Genomic DNA, 21,769 nt, shown 5'->3' on the forward strand with positions numbered 1-21,769 from the left:
CTCATAGCTTTATTGCTGTAAATATCAAAGGCTTGGAGCCATTTAATAAATTTAGAATTCAGGAGAGTCTGTTGTAGCAAGACAGCTAATGATCTGAAGAGTTCTACTAAGGGTCAATACTAACGTTGAGTTATTGACATAGGACTGCTTTGACTTTTAATTGTTTTGATATACATTTGATTTGGATTCTGAAAAAATAAATTGACACCACGTAAGTCTACTCCCACTGTCATAAAAGACATATCTGCTTGCAAAAGATATAGTAATTAAAACATAAAATTAAATACTTACTGTAATTTGCCCCAGAAGGTATCTCCATTAGAGTAAAAGGATATTTGCTTATGCAGATTACTTTGTTATATGTATCCTTTGTTTAATGTAACTTAATTATTAGTTATACCAGTGATAATGTCCAAATGGAAGAAAAAAATTGCCTAAGAACATTCCATTCCAATAAATGTTTTCATCTTTCCATGTTCTCTTCCATAATTCTTGTCCATACATAAATTTTACATTATTAAGATTATAGAGTAGGTACTTTTTTGTACAGCAGGAGTTTTGATATTAAACAATTCTCAGATTTCTAGGGATTTAAACTGTGTACTGTGATCTTACCTTCGCCTCCTCCCCAGTCCACCAGGTAAGGTGTTGGAATCCTCATGCTTTGTTAAACTCTGGAAATGCACCTTGGTAACATCAGTACCTTAGTGGGCTCTCTACTTATACTCTGATTTATACTTTGAGTTCTGTCTTTTTGGACAGTCTCTTCTTATTCTTTTCTCATTTTAATATCTTTTTCTAGGTGTCATTGCTCTCATTAACAAACTCTTCATACTTGCTGAAAAAGGAAATTATTTAATGTCAGTAACAAACACTTAGAGCTTGAGTTGTAAAGATTCTGTGTTTTTTAGTTAATTCTACCATTTTGTGTAAAGTTTTCCAATCTAGACTTGTGACAAAGCTGCTTCTTCCATTTAACCCAGTTTCTGTGTTTTATATTCTTTTCTTCTTTTAAGATAAAATATTTCAAAGGAGTGTCACACTTTAGTGTGAATACCTACCTTTTTTTCTTCTAAGAAGTACCTGTATATGAGGAGTGATATTGAATGGAGTAGAGACAAACTTTGACTACACTTTTGTTGTTCTTTGTAATTGAGTAGTTAAAATGCCTATTAAGGACACGTTAAGTGGTAACTATGGACATTTTGTAGAAAAACAGATTAAATTGGGCACTTTTGTATAATATTCTTAAATAAAATTCAAATTGATGTGATCAAATTTAAGTGAGAATTGATATGTACGGTACATTTATTTACTTATTTATTTTTTATTTTTATTTTTTTTGAGGTGGAGCCTCGCTCTATAGCCCAGGCTGGAGTGCGGTGGCGCAATCTCGGCTCACTGCAAGCTCCGCCTTCTGGGTTCATGCCATTCTCCTGCCTCAGCCTCCCGAGTAGCTGGGACTACAGGTGCCTGCCACCACGCCCAGCTAATATTTTGTATTTTTAGTAGAGATGTGGTTTCACCGTGTTAGCCAGGATGGTCTTGATCTTCTGACCTCATGATCTGCCCGCCTCGGCCTCCCAAAGTGCTGGGATTACAGGCGTGAGCTGCCGCACCTGGCCCATTTATTCATTTTTAAAAAAACTTTTTTGCTTGAATTTTCTGCCAGCCTTCTGCCCTCTGCCCTCTGCCCCCATCATCGTGTTGGATTGCTTCACTAGGAATATTTCCAGCAGGCTGACCCAGAGCTAGGGTTCAGACAAGTCTTTTCAGTGTGTACTTAATAAAACCAAATTTGTGCAAGGTGAGACCAGTCATCAAGAGATAAAAAATAAAACCAACAAGCCTTGGCATGAGTCCTCTCTGGTGGTAGTGGAGGTGGGTGGTCACATATTAAGAAAACAGTGAATGGCCTTTAAAATTAGATGGAGTGAATGAAGTATTGAAGAAAAGTCAGGCTGTTTATAGAGCCTTTAGAAAAAAGTAAAGGGAAAAAATAAACAATAGGAGTCCAAGTTGCCAGATCATTGGTATTTCTGTAATATGAATGATATTCTAAAGCTTGTATGTGCAACCCACTTTAGAACGTGAGAACCAAAGAGAGAAGATTGGTTTGTGTGTAGGAGCATAATTTAGTTAATAGATATATTTTGTAGCTAGTTATGTTTCTATCACTCAATTAATATATGTCTTTATGTTCGGGGAGGTGGTTCTTTTCTATTTGTGAGTGACCTTTATGATTGGCTTCCTGATATGCTGACAGGCCAGGCTTTCTATTATATACATGGGTGGGATGTTTTCCCTCGGTTCTAACACCATCCAATGCAGGTAGCACCATGAGATTTAGAACACATTTTTGTTCTTGAAGATCGATAGACAGCATTGAACATTGATTCAACTAGTGTAGCAATTACTGTACAAATAATATACAGTGCCTTGGTTTCTCTTCTCATAAGCATTTCAGTATTATGAATTCAGAAATGTGCACACAGCAGTGAATTGTATCAAAAGCTAGCTTTTTGGTTCAAATTTTTACAATGTATAGTAATTTTAGTTGGTAAAATGGTTTAGTAACATTCTTTAATGGATTAGATCAAATGTAAAAACCAGCATGGAATCAGGTTTTGTAGCTGATTTATAAATAACTGCTGAAAACCTCAGGGCTTAAAATTGAATTTGGTTTTAACAGGGTTGAATTGTATCTGACACTTGTACGTAACAACTCAGAGAGATGTTTATTAAAGCGGGTTAATAAACCCACTGAGACATATTTGACCATTATTTAGAGGAGGTGAAATGTGAATTTACATTAAAAATGGAAAAGATAAAAGATCTCAGAAATATAACATTTTTGAGTATGTCTCATTCTACATATATGCCAGTCTTCCTTTCTCATCTTTTTATTAAAGTTGCATATCTCTTTTAGTCACTTTACATATTTATCACCATCTCCTCGGTGGCCTCATGTCATTATCAGTTGATCTTGTCACACTGAGCGTCATCTCCCCATCTGTTCCTATTAATATTTCCTCCTTTAATTTCTTATTACATGGGATTGAAATGATATAAAAACTCACTCCCTTTTTCTTTTCTATATTGTTTTGCTTTCTTTCTTTTCTCTTTCCCTTCACTCAAGCTAAAAGGCTGATTCACAGTAGTCACAAAACAAACCAGTGCTCAGTGAGGAGCCATTCTTTTTCCATCACAGTGCTAGGCCTCAGTGGCTAACGAGAAAGGATCAAATAAAGAAGGAATGTGTGAATGTGTAATTATGGTCTTTGTCTCATGGTCCTTTCTTAAGTATAGCATGTTCATTTTCAGGACAAATTTGCTCCAAAAATTTGCCTTTTACCTTTCACATCTCACCTCCTTCAGCATGTTTCTCTGGTCCTGAGTCCTTGTCCTCTCTCCTTTTCTTTCCAAAGACTTGCTTCCTTTAAGACATCTCTTTCAGTTTTATTCTTTATTCTGGTAAGTTTTAGTTTGTTTTAGATGGCAGCAGTATTGATAACTGCACATAAAATCGATAGTAAATAATATTTATATTTACTATATGGTTTATGGATTTAAGGAATTAATTTGAAACAGCAGTTCTGTTTGAAAGAGGATTTCTAAATGAAAGGGTATATAACAAATAAAAGTTTTGTTCTGCTACTCCATTTTTAAACAAATAATTGTTTTATTGTTGAAATTCCCTCCTTTCATCTTTGGCCGGATATAACAAGTGACTGTTATGTTATTTCCTACTTTGTCTTTAGTGTGCAATAGTTTTCAATTAAAAAAAAAACAGACTATTGTTAGGTCTGCTGCTCTTTAATGAATCATTGGATTGGAAAATAACTCATTATACCATCAGGCAGAGATACTTTCCTTTATTTGCATGTAGATAGTGAAGATGAATAATTTATCAAATGTTATTAGTGCAGGCTGCATATTACTGGAGTCGCAGCAGGATATAATGAAATTTGTCTCATGCAAGTATGAAAATAGCATGCCTTTGCATAGTCATTATTGAATTCTTGGCATCTCTTGAAGAACTGTTATGTTAGCATGCCAGTCTTGCTCACCTCTTCATTAACTGGGCTTTTGATTGGAGAGTTTAACTTATCTTGAAAATCTGTGGAATCCAACATGCCAAATGCTTGCTTGACTTTAGCATGTTTCCATATCAGAGCATACATTTTCAGAACGAATAAAGTACTAAATGTTTCTTATTAAAGTGAGTAGTGCAAAGAGGCTATGACTGATGGTGTTATTACTTTTGGTTGTGAAAAGTTGTACCGGAGATATTTAAGCAATAAAGCTTTCTGAAATGACAGGCAATGAAACATGTATATAACTACTTAGAATCTTAGAGCTGCACTAATTATGTATTTGAAGTTATTTTAATGATTGCTTTTTAAAAGTTGCATTTAATATGCTTCTGTCATGATGGCATGAGGAGGTCAACAAACCTTCTTCTCAAAAGCAATGCTAAAGCTGCACAAGCAGTCAAAAGCAAATCATGTCAGTACTCTGGAAATCAACTAAAAGCATTCAACAAACTGAAAAGTGTTTATTCATGAAAAAAACTGAACTTTGGATAAAAACAGTGTAAGTCTGTGGTATTAATGCTGGGGCTGCTCCATTTTCCCTCCTCTATTTGGTGAGTAAGGTTGCAACTAGGGCAAAACAGGCCATGAAAGCCAGCAGCTTCTTTGCTGCTCCCAAGACAGCTCAGTGGATTTGGAGAGCTGTCAGGTTCAGTGGAGATTTTGATGGCAAGCAGTAGGGAAGGTCTGCGGCTCTACTGGACTGAAGTTACTGACCTGTTTGATGCAAGCAGTGGACAGACGGACTAGCCAGGTTTTTAGCAGGGAATTCTGGGAGCTGAGCTAGCGCTATGAGGCTTGTGAAACTCTCCACATACCTTCAGTTAACCAGAAGTTGTTTCTTCTGCACATGCAGCAGAAACTGGAATGGGCTTTGTAAGAAATACTGAAAGTTTGTCAGGCAGAAAAGAAGAGGCACTGAATGATAACTTGGATTCCAAGGAGCAGTGAAAAATGCTAGAAATGGTATTTATATGAGTAAACATATTTTTCACATTTTCATTATTAAAAAACAACATAGGCCAGGTGCAGTGACTCATACTTTTAATTCTAGTATTTTGGGAGGCCAAGGTGGGAGTATCACCTAATCCCAGGAGTTTGAGACCAGCTTGGGCAACATGGCAAGACCTCATCTCTATAAAAAAAATTTAAAAAGTAACTGGACGTGGTGGCGCACACCTATAGTCTCAGCTCCTCAGGAGGCTGAGATGGAAGGATTGCTTGAGCCCAGGAAGTTGAGGCTGCAGTGAGCCGTGATTGTGCCACTGCAATCCGGCCTGGGCGACAGAGTGAGACCCTGTCTCATAGAAAACAAAACGGAAAAAAACATACAATGACGTAAAAAACAATAATTATAGCACCATATTTTTAGCTTTACATGAGTCTCCCCTTAACCATGAGAGATACATTCCAAGATCCCCAGTGGATGCCTGCAACTATGGAGAGTACCAAACCCTGTATGTACCATGTTTTTTCCCATACATACATCCATACCTATGATAAGGTTTCATTCATAAACTAGGCACAGTAAGAGATTGACAACATTAGTGAGAAAATAGAATAATTATTACAATACACTGTAATAAAAGTTATGTGAATGTGGGGTGTCTCTCTCTTCCTGTCGCAAAATACCTTATTATACTGTACTGTGGGTAACTGAATCTGTGGAAAGCAAAACCACAGATAAGTGGTGCTACTGTATATAACTGTATATGTTAATATGTGTGCCAATAGCACAAAAGAGGAAGAAGGAAAATAAATAGCATCAGGACAGTTGAATATTCATATTAAAAAAAGAGCTTAGGCCTTCACTGTACATAAAAATAAAGTGAATTCTAGACATAAATATAAGAACAGAAACAATAAAACATGTGGAAGAAAACACACGAGAAATCTCTGTGCCCTTAATATAGCTAAAGAGTTCTTAGATGTGACACCAAAAGCATGAGCCATAAAAGAAAAACCTGGATAAATTGAACTTCATTAAATTGAAAAAACATTTACTTTTCAAGGCACACCATCATGAAAGTGAAAATATAAGCCACAGACTGAGAGAAAATATTTATAAATCATATATCTGATAAAGGTCTTATAACCATAATATGTAAATAATTCTTACAACTCAGTAAGACAAATACTCTAATTAAAATACTGGGAAAATACTGGAGTAGACATTTATATTAGTTGGGACCAATGGGTGTATGTATGGAAAGAGACGTAGTGTAAGGAACTGGCACATGCAACCATGGAGGCTGAGAAGTCCCAAGATCTGTGTTCAGCAAGCTGGAAACCTCAGAGAGCTGATGTGTATGTAGTTCCAATCTGAGTTCAAAGGCCTAAGAAACAGGAGAGCCAATGGTGTTAAGTTACAGTCCACAGGCTGGCACACTTGAGACCCAAGAAGAGCCAATATTTCAGTGTGAGTCTGAAAGCCGAAATGGACCTATGTTCTGGCTCATACAGTCAGTCAGGAGGAGCTCACTTTTAGCCTTTTTTTTTTAATTGAGACTTTCATTTAATTGGATGAGGCTCATCCATACTGGGAAAACAATTTGCTTCACCCAGTGTACCAATTCAAATGTTATCTCATCTAGAAACACCCTCAGAGACATTCAGAATAATATCAAAATATCTGTGTACCCTGTGGCGCAGTCAAGTTGACATATAAAATTAATCATCATAACTTTCTACTGAATAAGAAATACATTTGGCTGATAATCACATGAGAAGGTACTCAACATCATTCCTCACTATGGAAATGCGTATTCAAACCACAATCATATACCACTACACACCCATTAGAATGGCTGTTATTATAAGAAGCTGTAGTACCAAGTATTGGCAAGGATATGAAGAAACTCAAAACCTCATACATTGCTGATGGGAACATAAAATGGTATGACTGCTTTCGTAAGCAGTTGTTTCTTAAAATGTTAAATATAAATTTACCACATGATCCACCAGTTCTACTCCTAGGAATATATCCAAGAAATAGAACATATGTCCATACAAAAACTTGTATGTGAATGTCCACAGAAGCATTTTTATGGTAGCTGTTAATTGGAAGCAATTCAAATGTCAATCAGCTGGTCAATGGATTGACAAAATTCCCTATATTTGGTATGTGAATAGAGATAGACTCTGATAAGCTCAATTTTAGAACATTTACATCACCCCCCAAAATTCTAATTTTGGGGTGATGTTCCATTCAGTTGTTCCATTCAGTTTTAGAACATTGACATCATGTGTTCTAAAATTGAGTTATTGTGACGATTATAAAACTTTTTTTCTTTGAGACGGAGTCTCACTGTGTCACCCAGGTTGTAGTGCAGTGGCGTGATCTTGGCTCACTGCAACCTCTGCTGCCCAGGTTCAAGTGATTCTCTTGTCTCACTCTCTCGAGTAGTTGGGTTTACAGGTGCGCACCACCACACCCAGCTAATTTTTGTATTTTTAGTAGAGATGAGGTTTCACCATGTTGGTTGGGCTGGTCTGCCTGCCTTGGCCTCCCAAAGTGCTGGGATTACAGGTGTGAGCAACTATGCCTGGCCAAAACTTTATAAATGTATTTAAAATCATTGACTCTTACTCTCATAGTGTGTGAATTTTATAGGCTATGGGATATACCTCAGTAAAGTTATAAAAACAATAGGTCTAGGCCATGTGTGGTGGCTCATGCCTGTAATCCCAGCACTTTGGGAGGCTGAGACAGGAGGACTGCTTGAGCCCAGGAGTTTGAAATCAGCCTAGGCAATATAGTAAGACCCTGTTTCTTAAAAAACCTAAACTAAAAAAAAAAAAAAAAAGACAAAATGCAATATGTCCATATAGAAAGAAAAAATGACAAAGTAAATATGGTAAAATAATAATTGAATCTGAAGGGTATGGGATTTTTTTGTATTGTATTCTTCCACTTTTTCTACAAGTGTGAAATTGTATCAAAATTTAAAAATTACAAATGTTTTAATGGCTCTTAATAGTGATCTGATTTCCTTTTGTGATAGTGTGTAAAAATAAGTTTAAAATGTTTGTTTGTTTAAAAAAAAATCCAGCCCTAAAGTGTAATTTTATCTCAGCTTTTTGTTTATTTACTTCTTTGATTTGTTGTTTGCTTTGAGCAGATACTTGGTTTTGCTTTTTTTTAATTACTCATTTTTTCTGCAATGTAATGGCAGGCAGGCCTAGTGCCCAAGTAAACCCTTCCTGCTGCACATGCATATTTGGCATATGCTAGAGAGTATTTATACCTGTAGAAATGATATTTTGAGGGTATTCTGTTTCTCATCTGTGCAAATATAAGCAAAGCAAGTAGGCCCTGAATACAGCTGTTTTTCTTGGTTTTTTTTTTTTTTTTTTTTTTTAGATGGAGTTTCACTCTGTTACCTAGGCTGGAGTGCAGTGGTGCCATCTGGGCTCACTGCAAACTCCGCCTCCCGGGCTCAAGCTATTCTCCTGCCTCAGCGTCCTGAGTAGCTGGGATTACAGGCGCCCGCCACCACACACGGCTTATTTTTGTATTTTTAATAGAGATGGAGTTTCACCATGTTGATCAGGCTGGTCTCAAACTCCTGACCTCAGGTGATCCACCCACCTTGGCCTCCCAAAGTGCTGGGATTACAGGTGTGAGCCACTGCACCTGGCCACTGTTTTTCCTTTTGACAGTATTTCTGAAGTTTAAATGATCACACTTCACTCCTCTATGTTGTTTCCCCTGCTCCTGAAAAGAAGTTAAATGAACACATTTGTTGAAAGCATTAAGTTACAGTGAAGTGTGTAACTCTTGCTAATGTATATTTATGTGCTTGATTTGAAGGTCACTCTGTGAGACTGCTGGGTCAGAAAAAGGATAATGGAAGGCGGCTTGGGGGAGCACGATTGGATTTGCCGAAGATTAGGAAGAATCCACTGATAGAAATCATTTCCATCAATACCGGGTAAGCATCTCTCAAACTTGCTCATAAAATATTCAATGTATTTCATGAATTCAATTTTTTTTTCTTGGACATGTGACATAGAAAAGTAGCTGAACATTTTCTTGGGAAAGAAAAATTACAAAATGTGCTCAAAGACAGTTTCTTCTGAAATGTTTCCTGTATGTAAACTACACTTATATTTGCAGCAGGCTTTTATAACTTTAATATTATTCCCATTTTTGGTAATAAACATGGATTTCATTTCCCAGCTATGCCCTTATTTAAAATCTTTGAAAAAAGTAGCACTTTATTTTGTGGAATGATTAAGACACTTGACATATTCGACTGTTTTTTTCAGTAAAGGTATGGTAAATGTTGCCCAAGATACTAACCACGTTTTGATTATTCACTATTTGAAATGCATATTTTAAAATGTTATTATTCTGAGCTTTAAACTGAAAAGAAGCATCATGACAGAATATTAAGTACTCTTTTAATTTCCACACCTTGATTTAAAGTCCTTGATTATAACTCTTGGTATACTCATTTATACTTTGTTTCATATGCATTTATTGAATTTTTGCATTCTTTAAATTATGAGTCCATCAGAAAAAGAAACATTTTCTGAAAATTTGATGAGATGAAGGGCTTCTGTTTCTTAAATCACAGGGAGCACCTAATTACCCGTACAACCACATCTCATTCCCCACAGATTTAAGCTGTTCTGCCCCTTTTACTTCATACTCCTTCCCTTTTATTTGAAATTGTTTTCCTTATGTTCTGCTCTTTCTTCACGCTCCTTCTCATTGAGAACCGGTGAACAGCTTCCTTGTCCACCGTCTGCCTGTTTCTCTGAGTCCAATGGCTTTACTTCCTCCAGGACAGTGGCGGTTGTGTTGTCAGTAGCCCTCTTTTCTGTAGTCTCACCACTTTCTGGTTTATCCTTCACACTGTTGTCAAAGACTAGAGAAGGTTGACCAAAGTCATTCGGTTTTTCCCAAAAAACCCCATGGAGTAGCATTCAGTGACTTGGTGAATTTGTTGTAGACCAGCATCTGGCCTTCAGCGTTGAAGATTCAGAAACCCAAACTTATCAAGCTCAGAAACTAGTGATTAAAGCAGAATTTAACAGTGAGAAGTACAGTTGTCGCTTGACTGGAGTACCTCACATATTCAGTCTGTCCAGCCTGAGCCGAATTATAAATGCAAGGCTGTTTGCTTTCCCCTTCCTCAGTTCTTTTTTCCCCTTCATTCAAACATTATAATACTTTCCTGCAACTCCTGATTATCCTATTTAAAATTGCAAACTTTCTAACATTCCTTCTCTTTTTCTCAGTTGCCTTGTTTTTCTCTGTAACTTTAATTGGCATTGAAATATATAAATGGTCATTTATTTGTATTTTAATGGTCTCTCCTCACTGGCATATATGCTCCATGGGGGCAGGGCCTTTTTGATTGTGTTATTTACCACTCTGTCCCCAGTGAGTAGAAAATTATACACAGTAGGGATTTAATGCATATTTATTTATTGACTGAATGAATGAATGATTAAGTTATAAAATTTGACAGTTTAGTGGGACTATGCTAAATTATCATGGTACAGGTTGCCTTGCAAATTGGACAATAATATTTGGAGTTTGCTGGCTAATCACACTTTCTCCTGAAAAATGCAGATTTTTTTTTCTTTTTTTTGAGATGGAGTCTCCCTCTGTCACCTAGGCTGGAGTGCAATGGCGTGATCTCAGCTCACTGCAACCTCCGCCTCCGGGTTCAAGTGATTCTCCTGTCTCAGCCTCCCGAGTAACTGGGATTACAGGTGCACGCCACCATGCCCGGATAATTTTTTCTACTTTAGTAGAGATGGAGTTTCACTGTGTTGCCCATGCTAGTCTCAAACTCCTGAACTCAGGCAATCCACTTGCCTTGGCCTTCCAAAATGTTGGGATTACAGGCGTGAGCCACTGCACCCAGCTGAAAAATGCCGGTTTTGTGTGTGTGTTTATGCGGGGCTTTTGGCTAGACACATGCCTTTAAAACATTAGTATTTCAGGGTCTGTCAAACTCTGTTAGATTAGGATCCATTAGGTCTCTGCATGGTAACTTTCCAGGTACGTATTTGGCCTACTGGGTGTCTGTTTTTAACTGTTTATTTTTCTAGTCCCTATGTTCTTCTTCATTTTGTCACTCCCTACTTCACACCCCAGTATTCAGTCTTCTTGAACTACTTGAAATTCTCAAAACTCCAGATTCTTCTCTGTCTTGACTGCAGGCCTCCCTGTAGGTTGAAGGGTTTTCCTGGCATGTCTGTCTTTCCCCGTTCACCTCATGGGTAAGCCTCCTGCACTCAACTATGTGCTCCTTTCTTGGGATGTCTGCTTGTTTCTCCCTCCGCAACCAGGCTAAATCTATCCCTCCCTCTAATTTGTGTCCACAACATTCCCTATGTATCCTGATTATGGCACTTTACACACTGTGTCATTTGTATCTTCCACTACAATGTAAGCTCCTTGGGGGCTGAACGTGTTTCAGTTGTCATTACATTATTATCTTTGAGTTCAGTGTTTAGTACAAAGTGAGTACAGTTGTCCCTCGGTATCTGTAGGGGATTAGTTCCAGGACCTCCTCAGATACAACATCTATGCATACTCAAGTACCTCATATAAAATGGTGTAGTATTGGCCGGGCATGGTGGCTCACGCCTGTAATCCCAGCACTTTGGGAGGCCAAGGTGGATGGATCATGAGGGCAGGAGATTGAGACCATCCTGGCCAACAAGGTGAAACCCCGACTCTACTAAAAATACAAAAATTAGCTGGGCGTGGCGGCGCGTGCCTGTAATCCTAGCTACTTGGGAAGCTGAGGCAGGGGAATCACTTTGAACCTGGGAGGCGGAGGTTGCAGTGAGCCGAGATCGTGCCAGTAAACTCCAGCCTGGAGACAGAGCTAGACTCCGTCTCAAAAAAAAAAAAAAAAAAAAATGTAGTATTTGCATATAACCCACTTACTTTTTCCCATATACTTTAAATCATCTCTAGATTACTAATAATACCTGATACAATAGAAATGCTACCTAAATAGTTGTTATACTGTATTTTAAAAATTTGGCTTCTTTTAATTATTGCATTATTTTAAGTGTTTTTTTTCTTCCAGATATTTTCTTTCTTTTTTTTTTTTTTTTGAGACAGAGTCTCACTCTGTCACCCAGGCTGGAGGGCAGTGGCACGATCTCGGCTCACTGCAACCTCCGCCCTCCTGGGTTCAAGTGATTCTTCTGCCTCAGCCTCCCAAGTAGCTGGGACTACAGGCGTGTGCCACCACACCCAGCTAGCTTTTGTATTTTTAGTAAAGATGGGGCTTCACCATATTGGCCAGGCTGGTCTCGAACTCCTGACCTTGTGATCCACGCACCTCGGCCTCCTAAAGTGCTGGGATGATAGGCATGAGCCACTGCACCTGGCCCCAGATATTTTCAATCCATGATTGGTTCAATCTGTAGATACGGCACACACATGGATACAGAGGGCTGCCTGCACTCAATAAATATTTGTTGAGTAAATGTTTTATAAGTTATGAGTTCTTGTTGCTGTACATTAATTAAAAATTAATCTTAAAAATATTTAAAATTTTTTTAATGTTTACAATTTTAAATTTTAAAAATTTGCTTTAGGTAACCATTTTCAATAGCCTTTAGGTAAAATTTTTTATGTATATTATTTGAATTTTCCCTCTTGTAGACTTAATGTTTTCTTCAAATGGGCCTGCTCTTTAAAAGATTGAAAGCTCACTGGATTTGGCATCACTCTCATCCTCTTGTATCCTTCACATTAGAGTAGAGTGTTGATCCTCGGTACATTAGCAAATAATGCTTTTGATATTAAGAAAATTTAATCCGTATTGTCCCAGAATGAGAAATGGGTTTCTGATTTTCTCAGACTGCTAATCATCTTCCTGAATCAGTTGCAGCCTTATCACTTGCTCTCACATGAAAGCATTCCCATACGTATTTGTCCACACTATCATTCTATAACATATTAGCTTGGATTTCTTTTTCTTTTTTTTTTTTTTTTTTTTGAGAGCTCTGTCGCCCAGGCTGGAGTGCAGTGGCACGATCTTGGCTCACTGCAACCTCCGCCTCCTGGGTTCAATTGATTCTTCTGCCTCAGCCTCCCAAGTAGCTGGGACTACAGGCACACGCCACGACACCCGGCTAATTTTTGTTTTAGTAGAGACGGGGTTTCACTATATTGGCCAGGCTGGTCTCGAACTCCTGACTTTGTGATCCACCCACCTCAGCCTCCCAAAGTGCTGGGATTACAGGTGTGAGCCACTATGCCCAGCCAGATTTCATTTTTTTCATGCTGGTGGAGCTCATTGCTTTTTTTCATTTACTTTTAAATGTTTTAATATGATTATACTCATAATTATTTTTCAGTAGAAAATGAGCCTTCTCAGTAAAATCCTAACACTTTTCAAAATTTTATTGCTTCCACATTAAATATGTAGATCTGACTTTCCATAAATTTTTTCATTTTTCATTTAGGAAAAGGGTCCCATTTGTAGCAACTTTTATTGTATGTATTAGTAAATTACTGAAGTTACTATTAGAACCATTAGACTTTTCAAAGTTGTTATGCCTTGTTATATTTCTAGCTTAAAATATAAAAGTATGGCTAGGTGCAGTGGATCATGCCTGTAATCCCAGCACTTTGGGAGGCCAAGGCAGGTGGATCACCTGAGGTCAGTAGTTTGAAACCAGCCTGGCCAACATGCTGAAACCCTGCCTCTACTAAAAATACAAAAATTAGCTGAATGTGGTGGTTGTTACGTGCCTGTAATCCCAGCTACTCGGGAGGCTGAGGCGGGAGAATTGCTTGAACCCAGGGAGTGGATGTTGCAGTGAGCTGGGATCACACCACTGCACTCCAGCCTGGGCGACAGAGTGAGATTTCATCTCTAAATAAATAAAATAAAACAAAACATAAAAGTACATCAGTTGCTTTAGCCAAGGAAGAAGTTGAAAATTTCAGATTGTATAAATTTTGGATGGGCACAGCAGGATACGGTGTGTGTGGATATTTATGTAGAATTTTTTAAAAAGTCAACCAAATGTTATGGGCAGTATCATAGGGAGTCAACATGTGCATGAATGGAAGAAATAAGCTAAGGTTGATAAGCTGTTTCTGTCAGGTCTCCCATTTGTGTGACTCCCTTATTTTTTCTTATCTTTTTTTTTTTTTTTTTTTTTGAGATGGAGTCTCTCTCTGTCACCCAGGCTGGAGTGCAGTGGCACGATCTCAGCTCACTGCAAGCTCTGCCTCCCGGGTTCAAGCGATTCTCCTGCCTCAGCCTCCTGAGTAGCTGGGACTTCAGGCTCCCGCCACCACGCCTGGCTAATTTTTTGTATTTTTAGTGGAGACGAGGTTTCACCGTATTAACCAGGATGGTCTCGATCTCCTGACCTCATGATCTGTCTGCCTCGGCCTCCCAAAGTGCTGGAATTACAGGTGAGCCACCGCGCCCGGCCTTGACTCCCTTATTTTTTCTAGCAGTGGGAATACAGTGTGGAGACAGGTAGGAGGTAGTGTAGGGGACAAAAGTAAAAAATTGGAAATTGTGGCATAAAGGACATCTGTGCTTTATTTTACCTTCTCTGACCCTATGAAAGTCATCCTTTTTGACAGTTCTTTGGCAATTTTTATCTTCCAAAGCCAAGAGTTAGATGCTGCTTAACAGTTCTTATATAAATTATATCATTTTTAAGATACTCCTATCAGATTATCCTTAGCTTGAAGGTTTGAAATCCTCCCTCAGGCAAAACACATCTTAGAAATTACTGTCTGACCCTGTGATATTTTACTGATACTTTATCTTTTAAAATTTATCTTGTCTTTCTTGTTATTTGCCATCAGACAGACATATGGTGGTAACTGAGAACCTTTAAGGGGAATATAATTTTCTTTGAGCTTATATTCTTGAATTTATCATTTTAAAAAGCATTTTTTTCCCCCTGTAACACTCTGGCTTTGCGAAAACTAACTCATATTTTTACACTTTATGTCTGTAATGTACAAAATTTATCAGTTCCTATTCCAGTTCTGGATACGTAGGCTATCTACAAATATTTGAATGGATATTTCAAACTCATTATTTCATTATAACCTGACAACTCAGCTGTCAGATTATAATGAAAGCAAGTCCTAGTCCACAGTCTCCAACAAGAATTTATTAAGCAAGCTGGCACGGTCCAGCTGTTCTTGTAACGTTGGTGGAGTCCTCGTTGTCTCTCTTTTTGGGTGGTGAAATCAAACTTTGTATGAAAGGTTCACTTGAGCCACATGAAGCAACATACTGTCTCACTATAGATAATACATCCTCAGGCAACCAGAATTCCTTACCTAGTGTCTGGAGTGAGAGTGTGTCAGGGACCAAGCCAGAATCATATCTTTAATGGTCTAGGCCAGTACTAACCAAACTATGTACTGTGGACCAGTTACCTACAGATTGTTGGTCTGTGATGAGTACACAAATAGAGACTTTTAAGGCAGTTTAACGTCACTGCAGTGAGTTATAATTCATTTTCACTGTATTTGACACAGATACTGGTTTATAAGAGGTTGGAAGTAAAAATCCTGCTCTGTCACTATATATAGTTTGAGAAACACTGATTTAGGCTAGTGTGTGTTGTAAGATTCTTTACTCTGTTTTGGAAAATATTTTACCCAATCTGCTTATCTTGAGTGTCCCTTCTTTAACTGAGACCCTATTTCAACTGTCTTTTATGCTATTAACTACTTGTAATTAGTAGTTGACCAGTACTTTCAAAAATGGAAACTTATTATTTACATGCTAATTAGCAAAGCTTCTAGTATTGACTAAAAATAAAAGATAGCTTAAACATACAGAGCAATCTCCTCTGGAAGGTGGCCTTTCTGATTAAATACTAGCTAAGAGTGTGACTGTGTCTAACAGTTGTAGCTTACATCAAGTCACACAATTTATATGATGTTCACTACATTATATTCTTTCAAAAGTAGATTTATAGTTTTCCTAACATGGCTCTCATGAAACTTAAAATCTAGGTATTATAACTGCTATATTTGCACACTGTAAGGTGAGTACAGAGCTGTGGTTATTATTCGTGTTCTTCTGTAAGCTTTATGGGTGGCAGGAACCTTAATCTTTGTCATGAGCCTAGAATGTGACACCAGCCTATTCTGGAGAAGGTAGTAGAATCTATAATACATTGGAAAGAGCTCTGCACTTGGAGTTTGTAGTCATAGACACTTTATTTTCTAGCTGCATGACTTGAATAAATTAGGTGAGATCTTAGAGATGATGTCTTTTCTGGCATGGGTATAGTGCTACCTACTGAATGTATAGCTTAGCACATTAATACATATTTTCTTTCAAATCTTGATGCTGCTGTATCTTCTACTCTACCGTCATTCTCTGAGACCCCTTCTACCCTTGATTTCTTTTTATTCTTTCTATTATTTAGGTAAGAAATTTGCTGGGACTAGAATGTGAGGTTACGACTTTATGCTGTTCAATGTTGGTTCTTCAATTTCCTATTTCACCTGTTCAGTTTTAAGTGAATGTTTGACAAACAAAAAAAGTTCATCTTAGTCTCTCCTGTAGCTTTCAGCGCAGTGTCTTTCTCACAGTATTCACTCCATAAATGTTTGTTAAGTATTTCAGTTGACAGCAGTGTTTCTTAAATGCAGAAAAAATTTTCTGGCTAACCTGGAATATAGTTCTAATTGCTTCCCTTACTATAGATGATTATTTTGTAGAAAAAAGAATATGATAGTTTGGACTATAAATGAAGTGAAAGTTATATGAAACAATTAAATGTGTGAAATTGAGGCATTTATGGCAATTGTGAACTGCATTTTTACTCTTTTATCCACAAACCAGTTGTCCTAAAATTTGCAGCCTTTTTTTAGTCTTCAATGGAATCCCAAAATATCTTATTTTCACTAAAATATTATACAAATGAAATTTTAAAGTAATATTTATTTCTAGTGCATTATAAGACTGTACTTGGGAAAGATCATTCATAGGAACAGTGGATGGCACTATAGGCTCATACCTGCGAAGTAATTATCCTTAAGTTGCAGAACTTTCAAATGCTGGCTTAGTGAATGCTTTTAAAGAGAGCAGCTCAGTCAAAAAGCTCGGACAGTATTAGGAGTTAATGTTATATTTTGTAAACTTTTTAATCATTATTTTAAATAAACTTTGAAATGAATATAGATATAATTTTCTTAGTTACTAGCATAGAGAAATTACTGATTTAAAAAAACATTTCAAATTCTAGCATGTTGTAGGATTCTATTGCCCTTTCTAAAAAGTACATCTTGCTTATCCGATTTCTAACAAAACTATTTAATTTGAAGTAGGGAGAATGAATTTGGATAAAAAGCAAAAATTTAAAGGTACTCGAATTTAGGCAAACCATTAAAGCAATCTTAGTTTACAGTTAATTGGGTAGAATGGTCAACACTTACTTCAGGTTAGTTCATGGAGTGGATATGCATTGATAGAACAACTTAGAGATGCTTTTACAGTTGAGAAACCTCATTATATTTGTTATCTTTAAAAATCAGCTTATTTATTTCATATGTTTGTTCTTTAAGAAGACCAAAGAGCCCTGCAAATGGATGTTGATTTGTTTTTTTGTTTGTTTAATTTTTTGTAGAGATAGGATCTCACTTTGTTTTGTTGCCCAGGTTGGTCCTGAACTCCTGGCTTCAAGCAATTCTCCTGCCTTGGCCTCCCAAAGCTCTGGGATTACAGTTGTGAGCCACCACACCTAGCCGGGACATCAATTTGTTAAACAAATGTAGTTGAACATAAAAAGATGAGTTCATGTGGTATTTGCCCTTGAGAATCCCATAGAAAAGCACAAAACAATAAAGTTATAAGCAACAAGTACAAAACAATAAAGTTATAAGCTCACATTGTGTGACGGATTGTTTAGATGAGTTGGAGAGCGCTTCCATGGAAAGTAATATTTAGGCTGTGTCTTAAAATATCTTATAGGTGGATTTAAAGGTAATTTAAGCAGTGGTGGGGTGGGGGGAACCAAAACAAAACCCATAAGCAGTGGTTATTGCATTGTGAAAAACCATGTCTTACACAGAGAATGATGAGTCACTGTGGTGGTGTTTTGAATAAGGGAATGGTCGGAGAAAGGTAGCTTGAGAATGCTTGGGCTCCGAACTTGGTGACGCTGGATTTTTCGCGGCCACTTTGCCAACCAGAGACCTCCACAGCCAGTGATGCCCCCTGACCCAGGCCTCACTCAGCCCTGGGCCTACCACTGGAGGCGCCCTGGGCCTACCACTGGAGGCGTCCTGCCCACTCGGTCCACCTGTGCTATAGCATTCGGTGGTTCCCAAGCTCTTGTCCCACATCCAAGAAGCATGAGCTTACACTGACAATTAGAAGGGTGAGGATGGGCAGAGAAGAATTTTCTTGAGTGATGGAACAGCTCTCAGTGGACAGGGGATGCAGGGGGTGGTCCCCCACCCCTGTAGTTGGATGGTTTCTCTCTCTCTGTGTGTCTGGGTCTGGGGCTTTTTAGGGACTCAGAATGGGGAGTGCATGCTGATTGGTTTGTGAGTACACAAAAAAGGTTAAAATGAAGGCACCATTCAAAGGTGGGCACGACAGTGTAGAAAACCAATAAGGAAAGGGTAGGTTAAAGTAAAATTGGTGGAGGAGGGGGGATCAATCAGAGGGAAGTGTGCCAAATGAGAAGACAGGTTCTCAATCCGGTCCTTGGATTTGACTTGTAGCTTGGCTTTCAGGCTTTAAACTGTCTTTGGTTTGAAAGTGGGGTTTCACTGGGGACCCGACACTCTCTGCCTAGGCATTTGTCTGCCTCCTGCTGCTATCATTGGCGTAAGTTATTCAACCTCTCTATAGGTTTCAGTTTCCTCATTTATAAAGTGATGATGATAATAATAGTGTTGTGAGAATGAAAAGAGGTCACAGGTTTAATCAGCACAATGCCTGGCACATAGTATCTGTTCAATATATAGTATTATTAAATTTATTACTATGATAGCTATGAGAAGGCAAACCTCAGGCTTAAGTAGACTGCTATTTGCTTAAGGCCACAGAGCTAGTAAGTGGCAGAATTGTGACTCGAACCACATCGTCTGACCAGTTTTTTCAATAAACCATAACGTCAGTGGCCTCTAGCCTCATTTTCTGCTTCTGGGTCTGTACTGTAGTTGTTTAGTTAATTGAAAGGAAAGCCACTTAGAGCTAAAGTTTGAGACTCATCTGGAAGATAGCCTATTAAATCTGAGAAACATGCTGTACGCAGCAGAGTTTTACAGAGAGAATGGGGAATATGGCGCTAATGTAGTGAGTCTGTCAAGTGGAGGTAGGCTGGGAGAATTTCTGCTGTGTATCTATGTTGTATTGTCAGATGACTCCTAAGATGCATCCATTTTGTCCAATGGAATGGAATTTGAAATTCCTATTATGGTTATTTTAAAGGAGGGGACTGCTAAATCATATAGAGATATATGACCATTGTACCTTCCTTTCTTGTCTTTTTTTTCTCCCACTTCTACTGGAGCTAAGGTGCATGAAAGTGAGTTGCACTTGGAAGGGCACAGTAGGAGCAGATCATTGGATGTATCCAAAGAGCCACCATCTGTTAGCTTTCCTGTTGCTTTAAGAAAACTTGTTTTCCAGCCCTATCAAGAGAGAAAAAAAAAAAACCCTGAAACTTGTGTAGCCCAACTTTAATTAAGTATAATTGAACACACATGTGATTGTGGACGAGGGCCTGTCAGTTTTTTCCAATACAAGAATAATATATATCCCATATTTATTTTTGAAACCACTTTGCTTTTATTTGACTGCATCTCAGCATGGTAGCACCAGTTGTTTTATTTTTTTCTAACCCTGACAAAGCAGAATGTTTTGTTTGGCTTTTTAAAAAGGCAATAGTGCATGTAGTTAAGACCTCATTTACTTTATCTGATGAAACAGTCTCTGAGGAGTGTCTATTTTTTGGTAAATCCACTAAGAAAACTGGATTTAAATCAAGGTCATTTTTAAAAATACTGGTTTCAGTTTTTAAACAATGTATGTACCTTTGTGATTTGTAATGTATATTTTTGTGGTTCTTTTTAGGTTAACCTTAAAGTAAGTATTAATTGTGAGATCATATAGGTTTACAAAGTTCTTTCTCCCTTGTGAAATATATTTTATGTACTGTTCTGTTACTGCTCTTGCGGAAAACATAAACTTTCTGAAATGGAATTTTTAGTCTGTTCTCCTCCCCCACTTTCTCCTGTCTCTGTTATTTTTTTCTATATAAGTTTATGAGAGCAAGATATGCAAGGATGGATTTATTTATTTAGGACCAGGAGCCCCTTGTAACTGGAAGATATCCTCTATCAAGATTGGTGGTCTGTTTTATTCATTGGTTTGTTTTATTCTCTACTCATTCACTCATTTACTCAACAGAAATTTGCAGAACATCTCTATGTATCTGAAAATGTACTAGGTGCAATAAAAGAAACAAGACCTAGTAATGTATCACTGCTCTTGGGAGCCTTACAGTCTAGTGTAGTTTAGTTAACTGGGAAATAATTTTGTTTTAGTCTACATGGAATATAATAGTAGTTTTATATGTGTAGGACTTAGAGTTGTGTACCTAGAAGTTTACCACAAATATGGAGAATGTATCAGACTTGTTTCAAATGTGATAGCTGAAAATAGGCTCATACAATAATAGTGTACAACGTGTGTCATGTGAACCAGCAGCACGTTCTTTGGTAATTTGCCACTATTGAGAATTCTGTCACTAGCATCACATATTGTTCTCACTCTGGAATTCAGGCAACCCGGGATCCTTTGAGTGTAGATTTCTGTGCTTACTCCTAAAATTAACGCCCCTAATTTCACTTCCAAAAAAGATTGCAATTGTTAAAGCCCCTTTCTGTCTACTTCAACTTTCTCATTCTTATTTCTACTATTGGTCTTATTTTTCAAATTTTCCTACCTTAATTCTCAATTATATGCAAAGGAAGAGGCAAAGCAACAAAAATAATGACAAGGTGTCAGTAGCGGCGTTGATGTTGACACATTGCACGCATCTTGGAAAAAGAGATGTCAAATGCCCATGAGGATGGAGTATGGTTGAGATTCTGCTACTGCTGAAGGCAAATTTTCCTGTTGTTTCCATGATGCCTAATAATGGCAACGTGATGGTTGGCATAATGAGAGTCTTCTGTATAAGTGAGTTGACTTGCACTTAAATATTTTGCAGTTATTTGTCAGTTATTTACCAAATGATTGTTTATCAAATAATTTATCAAATAATTAATTTTCTTAATTTTATTGGAGATTTGTCATCCAAATGTTACATTTGGAATATAACTAACATACTTTAATACTCCATTAAGTTTCAATTTGTATGGTAGATATTCAAGGATGAGTGATGGAAGAAAGAATAATATAGACATTTCAGGGATTGTTTTTTAATTTTAAATTTAATTCTTTCAGATATATATATATCTATATATCTCCTAATTAGGATATATATATATATATATATATATATATATATATATATATATATATCCTAATTCAAAATCTAACTGTGACTGAGACTCATGCATAGAATATTTTCTGATGTACTTTACAAATGCTTATTTGAACAGCATCAGTATGGCTTGCCTAATTTCTTAGTTTCTTTTGTTTATCCCAATACTGCTTTGCTTATACATA

At 37.4% G+C, this 21,769-nt stretch overlaps 1 protein-coding gene across 2 annotated transcripts in view; it reads left to right on the forward strand.

Moving 5' to 3' along the window:
- CDKAL1 (CDKAL1 threonylcarbamoyladenosine tRNA methylthiotransferase) overlaps positions 1 to 21,769 on the forward strand; it is a 695,935-nt gene that overhangs the window by 234,895 nt on the left and 439,271 nt on the right. For both annotated transcript variants that reach the window (XM_019030135.2, XM_055391283.2), the window contains exon 8: positions 8,908 to 9,028. In XM_019030135.2, coding sequence (XP_018885680.1) covers positions 8,908 to 9,028 — 121 coding nt within the window. The remainder of the gene's footprint in view (positions 1 to 8,907; positions 9,029 to 21,769) is intronic.

Source organism: Gorilla gorilla, chromosome 5 (assembly GCF_029281585.2).
Source record: "Gorilla gorilla gorilla isolate KB3781 chromosome 5, NHGRI_mGorGor1-v2.1_pri, whole genome shotgun sequence".
NCBI classification, from domain to species: Eukaryota; Metazoa; Chordata; class Mammalia; order Primates; family Hominidae; genus Gorilla; species Gorilla gorilla.